This window comes from Hypanus sabinus, chromosome 1 (assembly GCF_030144855.1).
Source record: "Hypanus sabinus isolate sHypSab1 chromosome 1, sHypSab1.hap1, whole genome shotgun sequence".
In the NCBI taxonomy this organism is placed as follows: Eukaryota; Metazoa; Chordata; class Chondrichthyes; order Myliobatiformes; family Dasyatidae; genus Hypanus; species Hypanus sabinus.
Window position 1 is genome coordinate 7,543,924 of NC_082706.1, and position 16,889 is coordinate 7,560,812.

Sequence of the window (16,889 nt, forward strand, 5' to 3'; positions counted from 1 at the left end):
AAAACGTTTCCCTCTTGTGTTAGTCATTGCTGCCCTGGGAGACTGGGTGGCAGTGTGGAGATATGTCTCTACCAAAGGAGGTCTTCTTGCCTCCGCTATGCCTGCAGGTCACCCCTGGGCAAGGTGAAGCACCTGCTTAGCCCCCGATCAGGGTCACGTGAAACCACGGGATGCAGGTGGTGGATGGTTGTACGAGCAGCTGGTGCATATCACAAGTCCTGGTTATGCAACCACTGACACCAGGCAGACAATCTCTGAAAAGTATTGATAATGGCTGGGGTCACCCGTCTCGTAAAGACACTGCCCAGAAGAAGGCAATGGCAAACTGCTTCTGTAGAAGAATCTACTAAGAACAATCATGGTCACGGAAAGACTGTGATCGCCCACATCATACGACACAGGATATGATGAGGGAATGAGCCCTGGGAGAATGGTGCCCGTTGCAATGGGATAATAATACGCCAATACCAATACCTGTCTCCTATCCAGGCCCCTGCACAGCACCCAGCATACAATCAGCACACAAAGACTGTGTCCATACTTCTGTTCAATAGGAAATCACTGCCTGGAGCAAAACATATACCCAAAACTGACCGTACATTTTAAATGTTGTATGTGAAGATGTAAATCAGGAGTTCCCAACCTTGCTTATGCTATGGACCATTAAGCCATTAATACCATTAAGTAAGGGGTCCGTGGACCCTGGGTTGGGAACCCCTGTTGTAAAGGTAATATTGGAAATAATAATAACACCTATAATGGTATTGGTATTGGAATTGGCTTATTATTGTCACATGTACCAAGAGGATCCCAGCCTTGTCGAAGGGTTTGGAGACTTGCGTGCCTCAATGACCCGGAGAGCTACGTTGGCTGGAGTCAGGGGTTTATGCTTTGGCTTTTGGTAGGGTCACCCATGCCAAACAGGTCAAAGGGGAGAGGCCAGACTAAGAGTGGTCCACCGGTCCTCCGGGCGTCGGAGGTTCGGATCAGGGCTAACAACCCTGACTGGTAAAAAAGTGTTATGGAAGCAGCAGTGAAGAATCATTTTCTATCCGAGTATGTTGGTATGGTTAGACAGAGATGGAGGACCTTCATTGCTGCCCTAACACCTGTGGTATTGAAGTAGAACAAGGTAAAACGATAATAATGCATGATAAAGTGTGAAAACTACAGAGAAAACGATAAAGTGTAAGATCACAACGAGACAGATTGTGAGAGCAAGGGGAGCTACAGAGGTCTGTCCATTCACGAGTCTGATAACGACGGTGCAAAACTAGTCCCAAATCAAGACTAAACTATTGCCAGTAGCCTGCAACTGCACTAAGTTGTTAAAATTGCATGATACACCCTCAGCTGCAATGAAATGGTTTCTCCAAAGAGTCAAATCCTTTACTCCGATCCTTTATTAGCAATTAACAAACTTGCAATTAAACATTATTCAGCAATATTAAGTGGTCTGCAAAAACACAACCTCCACCAGTCCCAAGATGCAAACTGCCGTGAAGGAAGCCAGAATACGTAACTTATTCCTTTTGCTTTTAGCGCACCCCCCGATCATGTGACCAGTTACCATCATAAACGCACAACACACAGTACATTTCAGGTAGAGAACAGATGCATGTCTCCTACAAGTGGGGTAGAAGCTGCCCTTCAACCTGCTGGTATGTGCTTCCAGGATTTTGTTTGTTTCTTTGTTTATTTATTAACATACAGCATAGATTAGGTATTTCCAGCCCTTCGAGCCGGCAATCCCCCAATTTAACCCTAGCTTAATCACGGGACAATTTACAATTGGACTGTGGGAGGAAACCAGAGCACCCGGAGCACCAGAGACCATGCGGTCTACGGGCAGCAGTGGGAATTGAGCCTGGGTCCCCCGTACTGTGAAGCATTGCGCTAACCACACCACCCAACGGGAGAGGGGTGAAGAGAGAATGTGAAGGGTGGGAGGGATCTTTGATTGTGCTGGCAGCTTTACTGAGGCCTTGAGAAGTGCAGATGGAGTCTGTGGAGGGGACGCAGGTTTCCGGGCTGTGCTGAGCCGCGTCCACAGCTCTCTGCAGTTTCATGTCATCAGCAGAGCAGTTGCCTTCCCAAACGGTCTGTATCCGGAAGGGGTACTTTCTGTGGTGCATTGATAAAAATTGACATCATCTGTCTGCCGTCATTTCAGTTATTTTGCAATAGTTTACAGCCAGGTCTGATGCCTGGAGAGTGATTGTAATGCATGCCCTAAAGTTAAGTACTCAATAGTCACTCTTTGCACAGTACCTCAGACTGAGGGTATGTATTGAAGGAGAGAAGGGGGTAGGTTCAAAGGGGATGTATTCACTCAGAGAGTGGTAGGTGCCTGGTATGGTGGTGGAGGCAAATATATTAGAGGCTTTTCAGAGACAGTTGGATAGGCACATGGACGTGAGGAAGATGGAGGGATATGGATGTGGTGTGAGTAGGAGGGATTAGTGTTTGGGTGTTTCTGATTTGCTTTTTAGCTGGGTTGGCACAACATTGTGGGCCGAATGTGCTGTACTCTTCTATGAGTCATCAAGATGTTCTACACCGGTGAAGTTACCATGCTATTCTCTCCCTGTTGTCCCCTCAGGAGATGTTGGTTATTGTTCAGTCGATCTACAGCATGATGGGCAGATACACATACCCCGTCATACATCAAGACACCCCCTATGAGCACGTGGAAAAGTTCTTTCAGGTACGGTGGAGATCTGAAACGGAAGCAGGTCACGGGGTGGTGGGAGTCATAGAGGGATGTGAGAGACTGGCTCTTCACCGGGAGTGAGAGCGGCATTGGAGAAGGAGTAGGGGGAATGCGATTCACACAGTGAAATGTGCCGTTTGTGTTAACATCCGGCCCACCCTAAGACACAAGTGTCGCCGCGCATTCCAGCACCAGCATACAGATTGTTCAGGAGAATTTGTTTTATTTATTCATTGAGGTACCGCACAGAGGCCTTTTGGCCCTTCGAGCCATGCTACCCTGCAATCTCCAAATTTAACCCTAGCTTAATCACAGGATAATCTACAACGACCAATTAACTTACCAACCGGTACTCCTTTGGACTGTGGGAGGAAACCAGAGCACCCGGAGGAAACCCATGTGATCATGTGGAGAACGTACAAACCCCTTACAGGCGGTGGTGGGAATTGAACCTGGGTCAGCTGTACTGTAAAGCGTTGTGCTAACCACTATGCTAGCATGCTGCCCCACAACACAAAGCAACAAAGCAAGTTAATTTCCTCGTCCATGCCCTACCCACCCACTCACTCACACACTGACAGCCGCAGGCTCTTCTGGGCCTTCAGCCTGGCCTGGACACAGTCTCTCAGACACTAGGCCTCCGGCGTCAGGATTAACAATGAAAGGGCTGATGGCGCACAGGGAATGGGGGTGGGATGGTGGAATGGAGAATATGAGGAGCCCATCTGTCGCGGAGGGCTTGTGAGGCTCAGGGGCGTGCCGTGGGATATTAGGATGCTAACTCCGTGAACTCAGGGTGTTTCACTCCTCCCTCAGAAGATGGACAGAAACCAAGATGGAGTGGTAACGATTGAAGAATTCCTGGAGACCTGCCAGAAGGTCAGTGCTGCGTCAGTTTTGTGAGTTGTGTAGAGTTATCCAGCACGGGAAGGAGGAAGATGCCAGGATAAAAGGGTTGGGGCTGGGCTTGGGAGGGAAGAGGCCAGCTGGAAGGTGATAAGTGGGAAAGATCAAGGACTGGCAAGGAGAGTGGACAATGGGAGAAAGGGGACCCGGGCGGAAGTGATAGGCAGGTGAGAAGAGGTAAAAGGTCAGGGTGGGGATAGAGGTAGGTGGGGGAGGAGGGAAAAGAAATGTATTTACCGGAAGGAGAAGTCGCTGCCCTGGGGTGTTCACTGCGACTTCCATGCATCAAAAACTCTTCGGGCCCAAATTCAGGTCGATAACATACTCCAAAAGCAGAAGTGCCGTGCCCTTGGGACACCCCATATGTTTCCCCTCCTGTTTCAAAAATAGCCCTCCATGACCACCTTCTAACTCTTGCCAGTTCTGTACTTACTGGTCTCGTGAGTTTCACTCATTGTTGACATTGTTATTTTCGTTTCTCTTTCAGGATGAAAACATTATGCACTCAATGCAACTCTTTGAAAACATTATTTAAAAGCATTGAACCCTGTGTTGAACTGAGGCACCACACACACACAGGATCCTTATATATAGTTTCACATCTTTGTAATCCAGATCACTGAGGATGCTAGTTCCTCTACAAAACTTTTTTTTTAAAAAAAGACGTTCGATTAACAGTAAGGAATAATTATTTCTTTGCACCTCGATTCTTTTCTCAACAAGTCTGACCGAGCAAAGTTCTGCTCCTCTATGGTAAGAAGATATTTTTCCAATGGAAATAATGCTATTCCCTCTGAGATCCTGAATCTGAGAGATTCAAAACTTTTCAAAGGAATGAGATGGAATGAAGAGGATTTGTGCTCGACGGGAAATGTATCTCACTGTCCTATCGCTGCCTTATGGGAAAAGTGGAGTGAGAGGCGGAACCGTCGTGTTAAACCATAGCTCACCAGAGGCTCGTCCAAATGGAAGCTACTGGAAATTCTTAAGCATTGAAATAACTTCCAGCCCTACATAAGGTTCATTTCCATCAGGTTTAATGCCTGATTAATTATCTGCTGTTTTGTGCCACTTTGAGAAGCTTCCAGCTGGAAAAGGAAAGAATTTAAAGATAACTTTCAGATCATAGTTTCCAGTTCTGTAATTTTATTTGCATTTTACTTTGGTCTTGATTAAAGGGGGTTAAACGGTCTCTGTTTACACTGCTATGTTGTCACTGGTTGGACATGTGCAGACAGCATTGTTAAAAAGTTCCATGTTTCTGAACTCTCAGAACTTGCCACACTGGCGATCCAGACTCAGAGGCACAGGAGACTGCAGGAGCAAGACACCAGGTGCTGGAAGAACCCTGTGGGTCAGTGTACTCACCCGGGTCAGGATGAATGGTCGACTGTCCGTTTCCCTCTACAGATGCTTCCTGACTTGCTGAGTCCCTCCAGCAGTTTGTGTGTTGACAAAATACCAGACTAAACCTGGGGGAGAGATTGATTTTAGATGAGAGTCCAGGTAACTCCACCGACCTCTGCTGTCCAAGATGCACTTTTGGACACACACGCGCACACACACACACACTCACACGCACACAGACACACACACACACAGACACACACACACACGCTCAGTGATATACACATGCACTCACACCCATACATGCATGTCCAGTTGCTGAAAAAAGGGTTTGTTTCAGTATCAAGAATTTACAGATCCAAAGTACATTTATTATCAGAGTGCAGTATTCAACCCTGAGACTCAACTTCATCACAGACAGCCACGAATTCAAAGAAAAACATCAAACACTTAACGTGGGAAGAAAGGAACAAACCACACAAACGGCAAAAAATATGCAGAAAACGCAGAACCCAGAAAGTCATTGAAACAATTATAAGTTAAGCAGGGGGTTAAAGGCTTTACCTGATTGCGGTTTTAAGTTATTAACAGAGAACTATTATGGTGGCAAGGGGGGAATCGGGAATCTAGGATTGGTACATCATCTGAAGATTAGACAGGATTTAAGTTCAGAAAGGAGACACGAGAAACTACAGATAATGGAATCTAGAACGACACACAATCTGCTGGAGGAACTCAGTGGGTTCAGCCCCATCTGGGCAAGATGGTGATGGAATGTTGTAACTTGTTGCAAGCTGCCCTCTGCTAATTCTAATTCTATTATAATCATTCTGCTCTTTTAAAGCTGAATTCTACTGTACGTCTCTACTCTTGATTCTGCATTCTGTTATTTTGTACTACCTCAATGTATTTATGCGTGGATGGCATGCAAAACAAAGTTTTTCACTCTACCTCGGTACACGTGACAATAATAAAAACCAACTGTCTGGGAAGAGGAAGTGTCAAATTGATGAACTCAGATTCGGAGTCAGGTTAATTTATTTGAATCAGATTTGTTTGTTTCCTTGTTTATTTATTTAGACATATGGCGTGGAACAGCCCCTTCCATTCCCAACGAGCCATACGCTGTTTCTGTCCACCAGCAACCCACTAGCTAACCCTAGCCTAATGACAGGTCCACTTACAATGAGCTATTAACCTAATAACCAGTACCGCAGTCAGTCACAGTGTGAACTTTCAAACTCCTTACAGGCAGCACTGGAATTGAACTCTGAACTGTGACCCCCTGAGCTGTAACAGCATTGCACTAACTGCTCTGCTGCTCTGGTACCCCACTACCATATCCCATGAAATTTTGCAGCAGCTGTTCAAAAAATGTTGTTATCAATGTACATATATGTCACAATATACAACTCCGAGGTTCATTTTCCTGCGGGCATACTCAGCAAATCTACAGAATAGTAACTACAACAGGATCAGTGAAAGATCAACCAGAGTGCAGAAGACAACAAACTGTGCAAATGCAAATATAAATAAATAACGAGATCATTAAGTAACAAGATAAGGAATCCTTAAAGTGAGATCATTGGCTTTGCGAACATCTCAATGGATGGGCAAGTGAGTGTAGTTATCCCCTTTGGTTCAAAAGCCTGATGATTGTGGGGTAGTAACGGTTCTTGAACCTGGTGGTGTGAGTCCTGAGGCTCTTGTACCTTCTACCTGATGGCAGCAGGGAGAAGAGAGCATGTCCTGGGTGGTGGAGGTCCCTGATGATGGATGTTGCTTTCCCGCATCTGTGTTTTTTGTAGACGTGCATAGCATCAGAGTAAAATGACATCCATTTAGAACAGAGATGAGAAGGAACTTCGTCAGCCACGTGGTGAGGAATTTGTGGAATTCATTGCCATAAATGGCTGTTGAGGCCAGGTCCTATGAGAGTGTTTCATGTAGATGCGCTCAATGGTTGGGAGGGCTTTTGCATGATAGTATAGTGCAATACATTAAATATACTGTGAATTATAATAAATATATACGTTAAAAATCATGTTACGAAAAGAGAGCAAAACACTGAGGTAGCGTTCATGGGTCACGGACGGTTCAGAAATCTGATGGTGGAGGGGAAGAAGCTGTTCTTAAAACATTGAATGGGTGTCCTCGGGCTCCTGTAGGCAGCAGAAGAAGGCATGTGGAGAATCTGTGGAATTCTCTGCCAACAGAGAGTGGTGAATCTGTGGAATCCTCTGCCACAGGAAACAGTTGAGGCCGGTTCATTGGCTATATTTAAGAGGAAGTTAGATATGGCCCTTGTGAGAAAGCAGGTACAGGGTTCTGAGTTGGATGATCAGCCATGATCATACTGAATGGCGGTGCAGGCTCGAAGGGCCGAATGGCCTACTCCTGCACCTATTTTCTATGTTTCTATGTCCTGAATTGTGAGGCTCCTTAATGATGAATGTCATCTTGTTGAGGCATTACCATTTGAAGATGTATTCGATGGTGGGCAGGCTGTGCCCAGGATGGAGTTGACTGAGTTTACAATCCTCTGCAGCTTTTCTAACCCTGGACATTAACCCCTCAATACCAGGCAGTAATGTAACCAGTTAGAATGCTCTCCACAGTAATCTGTAGAAATTTGATAGTCTTTGACATCCCAAATCTCCCCAAACTCCTAATGAAATTCAGCTGTTGGAGTGCCTTCATCGTAACTGCATCAATATTTTTGGCCCAGGATAGACCTTCAGGCTTGACACCCCAGAACTTGTAACTGCCGATCCTTTCCATTGTTGATCCCTCAATGAGGACTGGTTTGTGTTCCCTCAACTTCCCCTTCCTGAAGTCCACAATTAATTCTTTGGTCTTCCTGATGTTGCATGCAAGGCTGTTGTTGTTATCACACCACTCATCCAGCTGATCTATCTCACTCCTGTATGCCCCCTCATCACCATCAGAGATTCTGCTGATGGCAGGTGTGTCACAGCAAATTTATAGATGGCCTTTGAGCATTTGCTACATGTACATCGAATTACTGAAACATACAATGAAATCGTTTGCGTTAACAGCCAACACACCCGAGGATGAAGCTGGGGATGGACTACAAGTGTCGCCACCATTTAGACGCCAACAGAGCATGCCCACAATGTCACCGGAACGCAACTGATTCAGAGTATCAACCCAAAACGTTGACGGTTCGTTTCCTCCCACAGATACAGGTCAACCTGTTCAGTTCTCCTGCAGATTGCTTGTTGCGTTAAATTCAGAACTACTCTCCCAGACTGAGTAATGGGAAAAGAAGACTCCAGGTTGCAGATACACCAGGATGCTGCCTGGATTAGAGAGCATGTCTTATGAGGGTAGGTTGAGTGAACCCGGGTTTTTCTCCTTGGAGAGGTGACTTGATAGAGGTGTACCAGATGATAAGAGGCAGAGATCGAGTGGACAGTCAAAGACTTTCCCAGGGTGGAAATGCCTATTTCGGGGGGGTTTAATTTCATGGTGATTGGGGTCAAGTTTAGGGGAGGTATCAGAGGTACATTTTTTACACAGAGAATGGTGCCGATGTGGAATACCCCGCCAGGGACTCGTGGTAGAGGAAAATACATTAGGGATGTTTCAGAAGCTCTTAGATAGGCACATGGATGATAGGAAAATGAAGGGCAATTGAGAGGAAGGTGGGTGGGTGGGGGAGGGAGGGTGAAGTGAGATGCTGGGAGGGGATAGGTGTAAAAGGTAAAGGGCTGAAAGAGGAATCTGATAGGGGAGGAGAGCAGGCCATGGGAGAAAGGGAAGTCGTAGCGGAACCGGGGGAGGTGACGGGCAGATGAGGAGAAGGGAAGGAATGAGTGGGGAATGGACAAAGAGAGAAGGGGAAGGGAAAGAAATAATTGGAAGTTAGAGAAGTTAATGTTCATGCCATCAAGTTGGAGGCTCCTCAGATGTAATTTGGGGCTCCTCAGATGTAATGTTCAGCTTATCGAACCCTGTGAGGCTTTGAGGAATGGCATCCTTGGAAAAGGAGAAAAAGAGGGAGGGGAGGTGAGAAGGTAATGGAATTTAGAAAAACTGTTGTGGCTAACACAGGTCAAAGGGAACCTGGGATACCACTGATGCAAATTCCAGTTTATTGTCAGAAGTGTACATACCCAGGATATCGAAAGCACTAATGAGAATCAGAATCAGGTTTAATATCACTGGCATATGTAGTGAAAATGTATTGTCGTGTGGCAGCAGTACATTGCAATGCATAATAAAAGCTGGGAGTTACAGTACATATGCAGATTATATGTATTCACCGTTTACACTAAATAGTTAAATAAGTAATGCAAAAATGGACATAAAATGTAGTGAGGTAGTGTTCATGGGTTCAATGTCCATTCAGAAATCTCATGGCAGAGGGGAAGAAGCTGGTTTTAAATCATTGAGTGTGTTCCTTCAGGCTCCTGTACCTCCCTTCTGACGGTAGCAATGAGAAGAGGGCATGACCTGGGTGATGAAGACCCTTCATGATGGATGCCACCTTTCTGAGGCATTGCCCCTTGAAGATGTCCTGGATACTACAGTGGCTAGTCCCCATGATGGAGCTGACTGAGTTTACAAGTCTCTGCAGCTTACTTCGAGGCACCCCCCCACATGCCCCCACCCCCATACCGGATGGTGATGCAGCCAGTTAGAATGCTCTCCGCAGCACATCTGTAGAAATTTTCCAGTGTTTTTGGCACTGCAGACAACAACAATTTCTATAAATTACAAAAAGAATATATCAATAATGAATAAACAATGCATAAATAGTGAGGACGTGTTTATAGCAACAGCATAAGTTAACATAGATAGAAAGCTACATACAAAACCTACACAGCAAAATAAATCAAATGCAAGAAATATAGTCAAAGTTCAAAATAAATTTATTATCAAAGTACCTATGTCACGATACACCACCCTGAGATCACTTTCCTGCAGGCATTCACAGTAGAACAAAGAAATACAACAGAATCTAGGAAAACACACACAAAATGCGGGAGGAGCTCAGCAAATCAGGCAGCGTCTATGGAAATGAACAAACAGTTGACATTTCAGGCCGAGACCCTTCCTCAAGACTGGAAAGGAAGGGGGAAGATGCCAGAATAAAAAGGTAAGGGGAGGGGAAGGAGGATAGCAGGTTAGAAGGTGATGGGTGAAGCCTGGTGGGTGGGAAAGGTAAAGGGCTGGAGAGGAAGGAATCTGATAGGAGAGAGTGGATCGTGGGAGAAAGGGAAGTAAGAGGGGTGCCAGGGGGAGGTGATAGGCGGGTGAGGAAAGGTAAGAGGCTAGAGTGGGGAGCAGAGGTGGGGGGGACATCTTTCTACCGGAAGGAGAAATCCATATTCATGTTGGAGGCTACCTAGAGGGAATATGAGGTGTTGCTCCTCCACCCTGAGGGTGGTCTCATCTGGGCACACGTTGGGATCGACACGATGGAACGGGAATGGGAGTTAAAATGTTTGGCCACGGGAGTTCCGCTTGCCGTGGATGGAGCGGAGGGTCTCACCGATGACGCCTCAGCAGGGCGTCGACCTGCATTGGAACCCATCTCCGGGGTCCGATCCGATGTCGTGTCGGTGTTTTCAGAGTCGCTGAACAGCACAGCACAGAACCAGGCCCTTCAGCCCATCGAGTCCTTGCCGAGCCGTTAGTCCTTATAGTCGGTCCCATTGACCTCCACCCTTCTGCAGGTAGGGAGAGCTGTACCTACGGTGGAACTGGCTGACAGAAAATTGCTAATTTTATTTTTAAAGTCAGTGCTGGGGAGCAGAACTAATCCTTTTCTTCACCTGGTCTAATTGTGCATTTGTATGATACATTGAAAATCAGCTGTACTAATGGAAATCGACCGTTTGCTAGTTTATGTATTTTCAGTATAATGCATTGCCGATAATTACAAAATGAAGTACTGTCCGTCCCCAAATATTATCCCCAGGACACTGCTAAATATTCTATAATTTCCCATTTAAATTAACTTTTCCCTGTGTTAACTCCAGACCAGGAGGCACCAAAACGGTTTGGCTCGGGAGGTTCCGTCCCGGCCCGGGATGATGCGCAGAATGCGGTAGTGATCCCAATCCCAAATCGTCTGGGATCCAACAGGCCACGACTGATGAAGACTCTCGGCCCGAAACAGCAACTCTTTATTCCCCTCCATAGATGCTGCCCGACCTGCCGAGTGCCTCCGGCATTTTCTGTGTTTTGCACAGGACTACCAGCATCTGCAGAACCTCTTTTTCAGGGTTGTTTTTTTTTGGGAGGGAGACAGACTTCTTGGAGAACCCTATTTGTTCACTGTTGTTTGTAAATGCATGATAACAGATTTGACTTGTCCATCTATTTCAGGGCTTCCCAAACTGGGGTCCACGGCCCCCCTTGCTCAGTGGTATTGCTTTATGGCTTAAAAAAAGGTTGGGGCCCCCTGATCTACACTAACCTGCATGTCACAGACCGACCACCACCGCTGACCGTTCCCCTCTCTTCCTTACATCGACCCCCTCCCCTCCCCCTCACTCCTGACGAAGTTTATTGAGTTCCTCCCCTCCTCCCGCACAGAAGCTGCTTGATCCACTAACTACTCGTTGTCACAAACTTGCCCCCTGTCACGGGAGGGCAACGCGAAGGAGGGTGCCCATCAGAGGGACGGGCACCATCTCAGGAAGACCGACCAGCTGGGTGGCAGGACCGGGGAGCCGGACGATTCCTGACTGTTCCGGTCCGGTAGGCAGCAGAGAGAGCAGTGGACCACGGACACATCCCTCCCCCCACCCCCCACCCCCGGGAAGCTCCGCCCAAAGAAAGCAACATCTGTCAAAGATCTCCACCGTCTGGCCCATGCCATCTTGCAACTACCATCGGGAGGGAGGTACAGAAGCCTGAAGTCCCCCTCCATCTGGTTCAAGAACAGATGCTTCCCTGCATCTATTTGGTTCTTGAACCGACCCGCTCAGATATAATTTTTTTATATATATTCATTTACAGGATGTAGACGTCGCCAGATAATTTATCGTTGCCCTTGAGCTGCCTTCTTGGACCGCTGTAGTCCCTGAGGTGTAGGTACACCCTCAGTGGAGTTAGGGAGGGAATTCCGTGATTTTGACCCAGTGACGATGAAAGAACGGCGATATGTTACCAAGTCAGGGTGGAGAGTGGCGTGGCGGGGGATTTCCTAGTGGTGGTGTTCCCAGTACGGTTATACTCGATCACTTTCATCCCTCTGCGCTGAAATGAGCTGTCTTTATTTTAATCCTGTGTTTCCTTATTTTAAAAAATTGTGCATAACTTCTGTCCAGCTTGTTTTTCTTGTGAATGGTGCTTACGCGATGCTAAATGCCTATGGTGCTGCCGCAAGTCAGTCGTTGCATCAGTGAATAAAGAGGAAGGGTTAAAAAATAAAGATTAACTTTGTTTGTCACGCGTACTTTGAAATACATGGGATTGCATTCTGAGGATGGGGGTGAGGGTAGGGGGTGGCAGACTGCGAGTGTCGGCATGTCCGCGTTTGGAACACGGGTGGGAATGGGAGCACCGTGCGGTGGCGGGAATTGAACCCGCATCATTGCGGCTGCAAAGAGTTACCCTGACCGCTAAGCCCCCCCCCCCCCCTGTTATGTAACGTCTGAGAAGTTTGTGTTGGGATATTCCTGGAAGATCGATGCGTGAGGCCAGATTGTTGGAGAGATGTCACATTTGCAACAGTGCGTGGCTCTCGGTGTAGAAAGTAACCTTGCAAAAACGTTGGGGGGTGGGGTTGGCAGCACGGCTGGTGGGAAGTCCAATATGTATCAAAGTACATACATGTCACCATAAAGGTTCGTTTTCCTGCAGGCATTCACTGTAGAAAAATAGAATGGAATCAATGAAAAACGAGACACAAAGACTGACAAACAACCTGTGTGCAAAAGAAATAAGATTGAATCGAGAGGGAGAGAGAGAGAGTGAAATTGTGAGAGGGGGAAGAGACCAGGGAAGGAAGAGAGGGGCGGGAGGGAGAGAGAGGAGAGGGAGGGATAGAGAAAGGGAGGGGAGAGAGAGGGGGGAAGGGAGAGAGAGGGGAGGGAGAGAGGGGGGAGGGGGAGAGAGCGAGGAGGGAAGGAGAGAAGGGAGTGGGAGCGAGAGAGGAGAGTGGAAGGGAGAGAGAGGGGAGAGGGAGGGGAAGGGATAGAGGGAAGAGAGGGGGAAGATGGGGAAAGAGGGGTGAGTGGGGGAAGGAAGAGTGAGAAGGGGAAGAGGAGGATGAGAAGCTGGAGGGGAGGGGAGGGCAAGAGTGGAGGGGTGGAGTGGGAGCAGCGGAGAGCGGAGAGGGAGTTGGGTGGAAGACGAGGAGAAGGGGGTGGGGAGGAGGGGGAAGGGGAGAGGGAGGAGAGGGGAGTGAGTGTTAGGAGGATTTTATTGGGATTGGGCTGTCTATCAGCGACGTGCAGGGGTAGGGAGTAGTTGCTTTTTGGAGGTGTGTTTAGACAGAGAGTGCGGGGGAGTGAGCGAGTTGGAGCAGGAAGTGTGTGAGAGTTTGAACAGGTCCCCGGGGTGGAGTCAGCAGAAAGCGGAAAACAGCGCGGCGACAGTCCGTGTCGGGGGGCAGCGGCCGTGGCCGCGGAGAGCTGCCGGGATTCCGATGGGTAGGGGGCGAGGCTGAGCTCGAACCGAGTCGGTGGCGGCCGAGGGGCCACGGCGTTTCGGAGCGGAACCAGCGTCAACGTTCAGCGGGCCAGATGGACGCGCTGTTGCTCACCGCCAACGTGGGCTCCCTCTTCGACGATGTGAGTAGGAGGACAGCCCAGGCTGCGGGAGTGCTGGAGCTACCCTGAGGTGGGAGGGGGCAGTGGTCGGTATGTAGGAACCACGTCCGGAGGAAGGGCTGGTGTTCGTCTCAGGGTGGGGTGATGGTCGAGTGTGGTGGGACAGAGCACCCCAGGGTGCCGGGGGAGGTGGGGCTGGGAGCGGCAGAGCTGCCTCAGACACCCACACGGCACCCCCAAGAGCAGATCCCTCGTCCGGCCCCCTCCCCCCGGGTTAGATACCTCGTCCGGCCCCCTCCCCCCGGGTTAGATCCCTCGTCCGGCCCCTTCCATAGGAGTGGATGCCTTGTCCAGCCCCCTTCCCAGGACAGATCCCTCCCCCAAGGCAGATCCCTCGTCCGGCCCCCTCCATAGGAGTGGATGCCTTGTCCAGCCCCCTTCCCAGGACAGATCCCTCTTCCCCAAGGCAGATCCCCTGTCTGGCCCCCCACTACAGGGGTAGGTGCCTTCTCCTCCCCCCCCCCCCGAGCAAATCCATCCTTCCAGTTCTGTCCCCAGGGGCAGATCCATCCTCCAGCCGCTTCTCTTCTGAGCGGGGGGAGGGCACGGGAGTGCAACACACAGGTTGCTGAGGTGGTTGGTGAGGGGTTAAACTCTTCTGGTTTCTTTTGAACTTGAGCTCACTTCGGGTGGGGTTCCTGATGATGGTCGGGTTTGTGCACACGAGCAATGAGGTAGAGCACAGTACGAGGCTTGGAGGACATCCCGGGCACTAGATACAGACGACGCACAGGGCTTCGGAAAAAGGAGACTTTTTTTTTGCACAAATGTCTTGTTTTAAGTGATCGGAGAGAAGTTTATGGTAGTACACGAGGTGGTCACTTGTGTTCTGTACTTGTTAGGGACGGTGACGGAATTGAACGCCCATCACTGATCGCCGACGGGCAAGGGGGGGGATGAGTCGGATGGTGGGTATTGGTGGTAGACGCCAACTTCTTGAGGCATCAGCTGTAGATGCCCCCAGTGGTGGGGAGGGCCGTGTCCACTACTCTAAGTGGTCCACCATGTTGCCCCAACTTATTAACCTACTCCAAGATAAGTGGAACCCTTCCCTCCCACATAACCCTCCATTTTTTCTTCCATCCACACAACTATCTGAGAGTCTGTTCCATGCCCCTAATGTATCCGCACATATCTCCACCATTGACAGGGCATTCCATGTGCCCACTGCTCTCTGTGTAAAAAAAAAGCTTACTTGTGATATTCTCCCCTGCACTGTCCTCCAATCCAGTTCAAATTATGCCTTCTATCAGGCATTTCTGCTCTGGGAGGAAGGCACCATCTGTGCACTTGATCCATACCTCTTCCCATCTATCCCCTCAATCAAGTCACCTCTGGACTTCCTGTTTCCCAGAGCTTTCCCACCATCCAGCTGCTGGAAGAGTGATGGAACACTCCTGGCTTGCCAGGGTGAACGTGACTCCAACAGCCAATTTAAGCACATTTACAGGCAGCACCCGTCATTTCTTTCCAGTTCTGAAGAAGGGTCTCGGCCCGAAACGTCATTTCCACTGACGCTGCCCGGCCTGCTGAACTCCTCCGCATTTTGTGTGTGTTGCTCCATTATCAAGGGCCCCCTCCGTCCTCGCCGTGCTCTCTCCTTGCTACTACCACCGGGAAGGAGCCTCAAGTTCCACCTCACCAGGTTCAGGAACAATTATTACCCTACAATCCTTCACTGGATAACTTCACTCACCTCAACTCTGAACTGATTCCACAACCTACAAGCTTCCTTTCAAGGACCCTTTACGAATCATGCTCTCAGTAGTTTTTTATATATATGTTTGTACAATTTCTCTTCTTTTGTACATTGGTTGCTTGGCAATCTTAGTTTATGTCTTGTTGTATTTCTTTATTTTCATGTAAACACCTGCAAGAAAGTGAATCTCAAAGTAGTAAAATCTACGTACTTTGATAATAAATTTGCTTTGACAAAGAAGCCTAGTTGACAACTCTGGATCTAGCACCCAGTACACTAATTCCCTACACCACCACCGGTACTGTGGCTGCAGTGTGAACCGTTTACAACATCCCCAATCAGAATCAGGCTTATTATTGCTGACACATATCATGAATTTTGGGTTTTTTGTGTGTGTGTGTGGCAATACATAAAATTACTACAGTACTGTGCAAAAGTCTTAGTCACCCGAGCTACATATATACACCTCAGAATTAGAATCAGGTTTAATATCACTGGCATACGTTGGGAAATTTGTCGTCTTTGTGGCAGCAATGCAAGGCAATATAGAGAGAAAAGCAGTTTAATTAAATAACAAGTACACAAATAGAAAAAACAAATTGTGAGGTTCATTGTCCATTTAGAAATCGGATGGTGGGGGGAAGATGCTGTTCCTGAAGTGTTGAGTGTGTGCCTTCAGGTTTCTGTACCTCCTTCCTGATGGTAGCAATGAGAACGAGGCATGACCTGGGTGTTGAGGGTCCTTAATGCTAGCCTTATGCATAGTACTGTCTATGTAATGTATTTAATATTTTAGTAATATTTGAGAAATATTGTAAGTATATTGTTTGAATAAGCATCCTTTATTGTTTACATAATTCATTGCAGGTTATATGTAAGAGTACGTCACTAAAAACAAAGTACAGGAGTATTCTGGGCTCCCATGTTTTTCTTTTGATTAACTTCTGCAGTTACAAAACATAATATATTGCAAAAGTAGTGAGGAAGTGCTGATGGGTTCTTAGTCTGTTCCGTGATCTGATAGCGGAGGGGAAGAAGCTGTTTCTGAATTGTTGAGTGTGTGTCTTCAGACTCCTGTACCTCCTCCCTGATGGTAGTAATGTGAAGAGGGCATGGTGGTGGGGGTCCCTAACGATGGATACATTCTTCCTGAAGCATTGCGATCTGAGAAGTTGGCTGAGTTTACAGCCGATTGCAGCTATTTCTGATCCCAGGCTGTGCACCCCCTCCACCCCCACATTAGACGGTGATGCATCTCCGTGGTGCATCCGTAAAAATCTGCGCGTCTCTGCTGACATACCAAAGGTTCAAAGTACATTTGTTATCAAAGCGTGATTACTGTATGCAGCCTCGAGTTTCATTTCCTTACGGGCAGCCACTAAACACAGAAACACAATGGAACCCATTTTTT

The 16,889-nt window shown here is 47.9% G+C and overlaps 2 protein-coding genes across 6 annotated transcripts in view; both read left to right on the forward strand.

The window, feature by feature from the left end:
• Window positions 1-5,958, forward strand: part of LOC132390980 (calsenilin-like) — a 77,601-nt gene extending 71,643 nt beyond the window's left edge. For all 4 annotated transcript variants that reach the window (XM_059963563.1, XM_059963543.1, XM_059963570.1 and 1 more), the window contains exons 6-8: window positions 2,603-2,707; window positions 3,530-3,592; window positions 4,107-5,958. In XM_059963563.1, the coding sequence (XP_059819546.1) occupies window positions 2,603-2,707; window positions 3,530-3,592; window positions 4,107-4,154 (216 nt within the window). In that variant the 3' untranslated portion in view covers window positions 4,155-5,958. The remainder of the gene's footprint in view (window positions 1-2,602; window positions 2,708-3,529; window positions 3,593-4,106) is intronic.
• Window positions 5,959-13,352: 7,394 nt separating this feature from the next.
• Window positions 13,353-16,889, forward strand: part of LOC132390969 (inositol polyphosphate-5-phosphatase A-like) — a 74,846-nt gene continuing 71,309 nt past the window's right edge. Inside the window, exon 1 of one of the 2 annotated variants that reach the window (XM_059963529.1) lies at window positions 13,353-13,740. In XM_059963529.1, the coding sequence (XP_059819512.1) occupies window positions 13,693-13,740 (48 nt within the window). In that variant the 5' untranslated portion in view covers window positions 13,353-13,692. The remainder of the gene's footprint in view (window positions 13,741-16,889) is intronic. The other variant, XM_059963520.1, reaches the window with a different exon arrangement.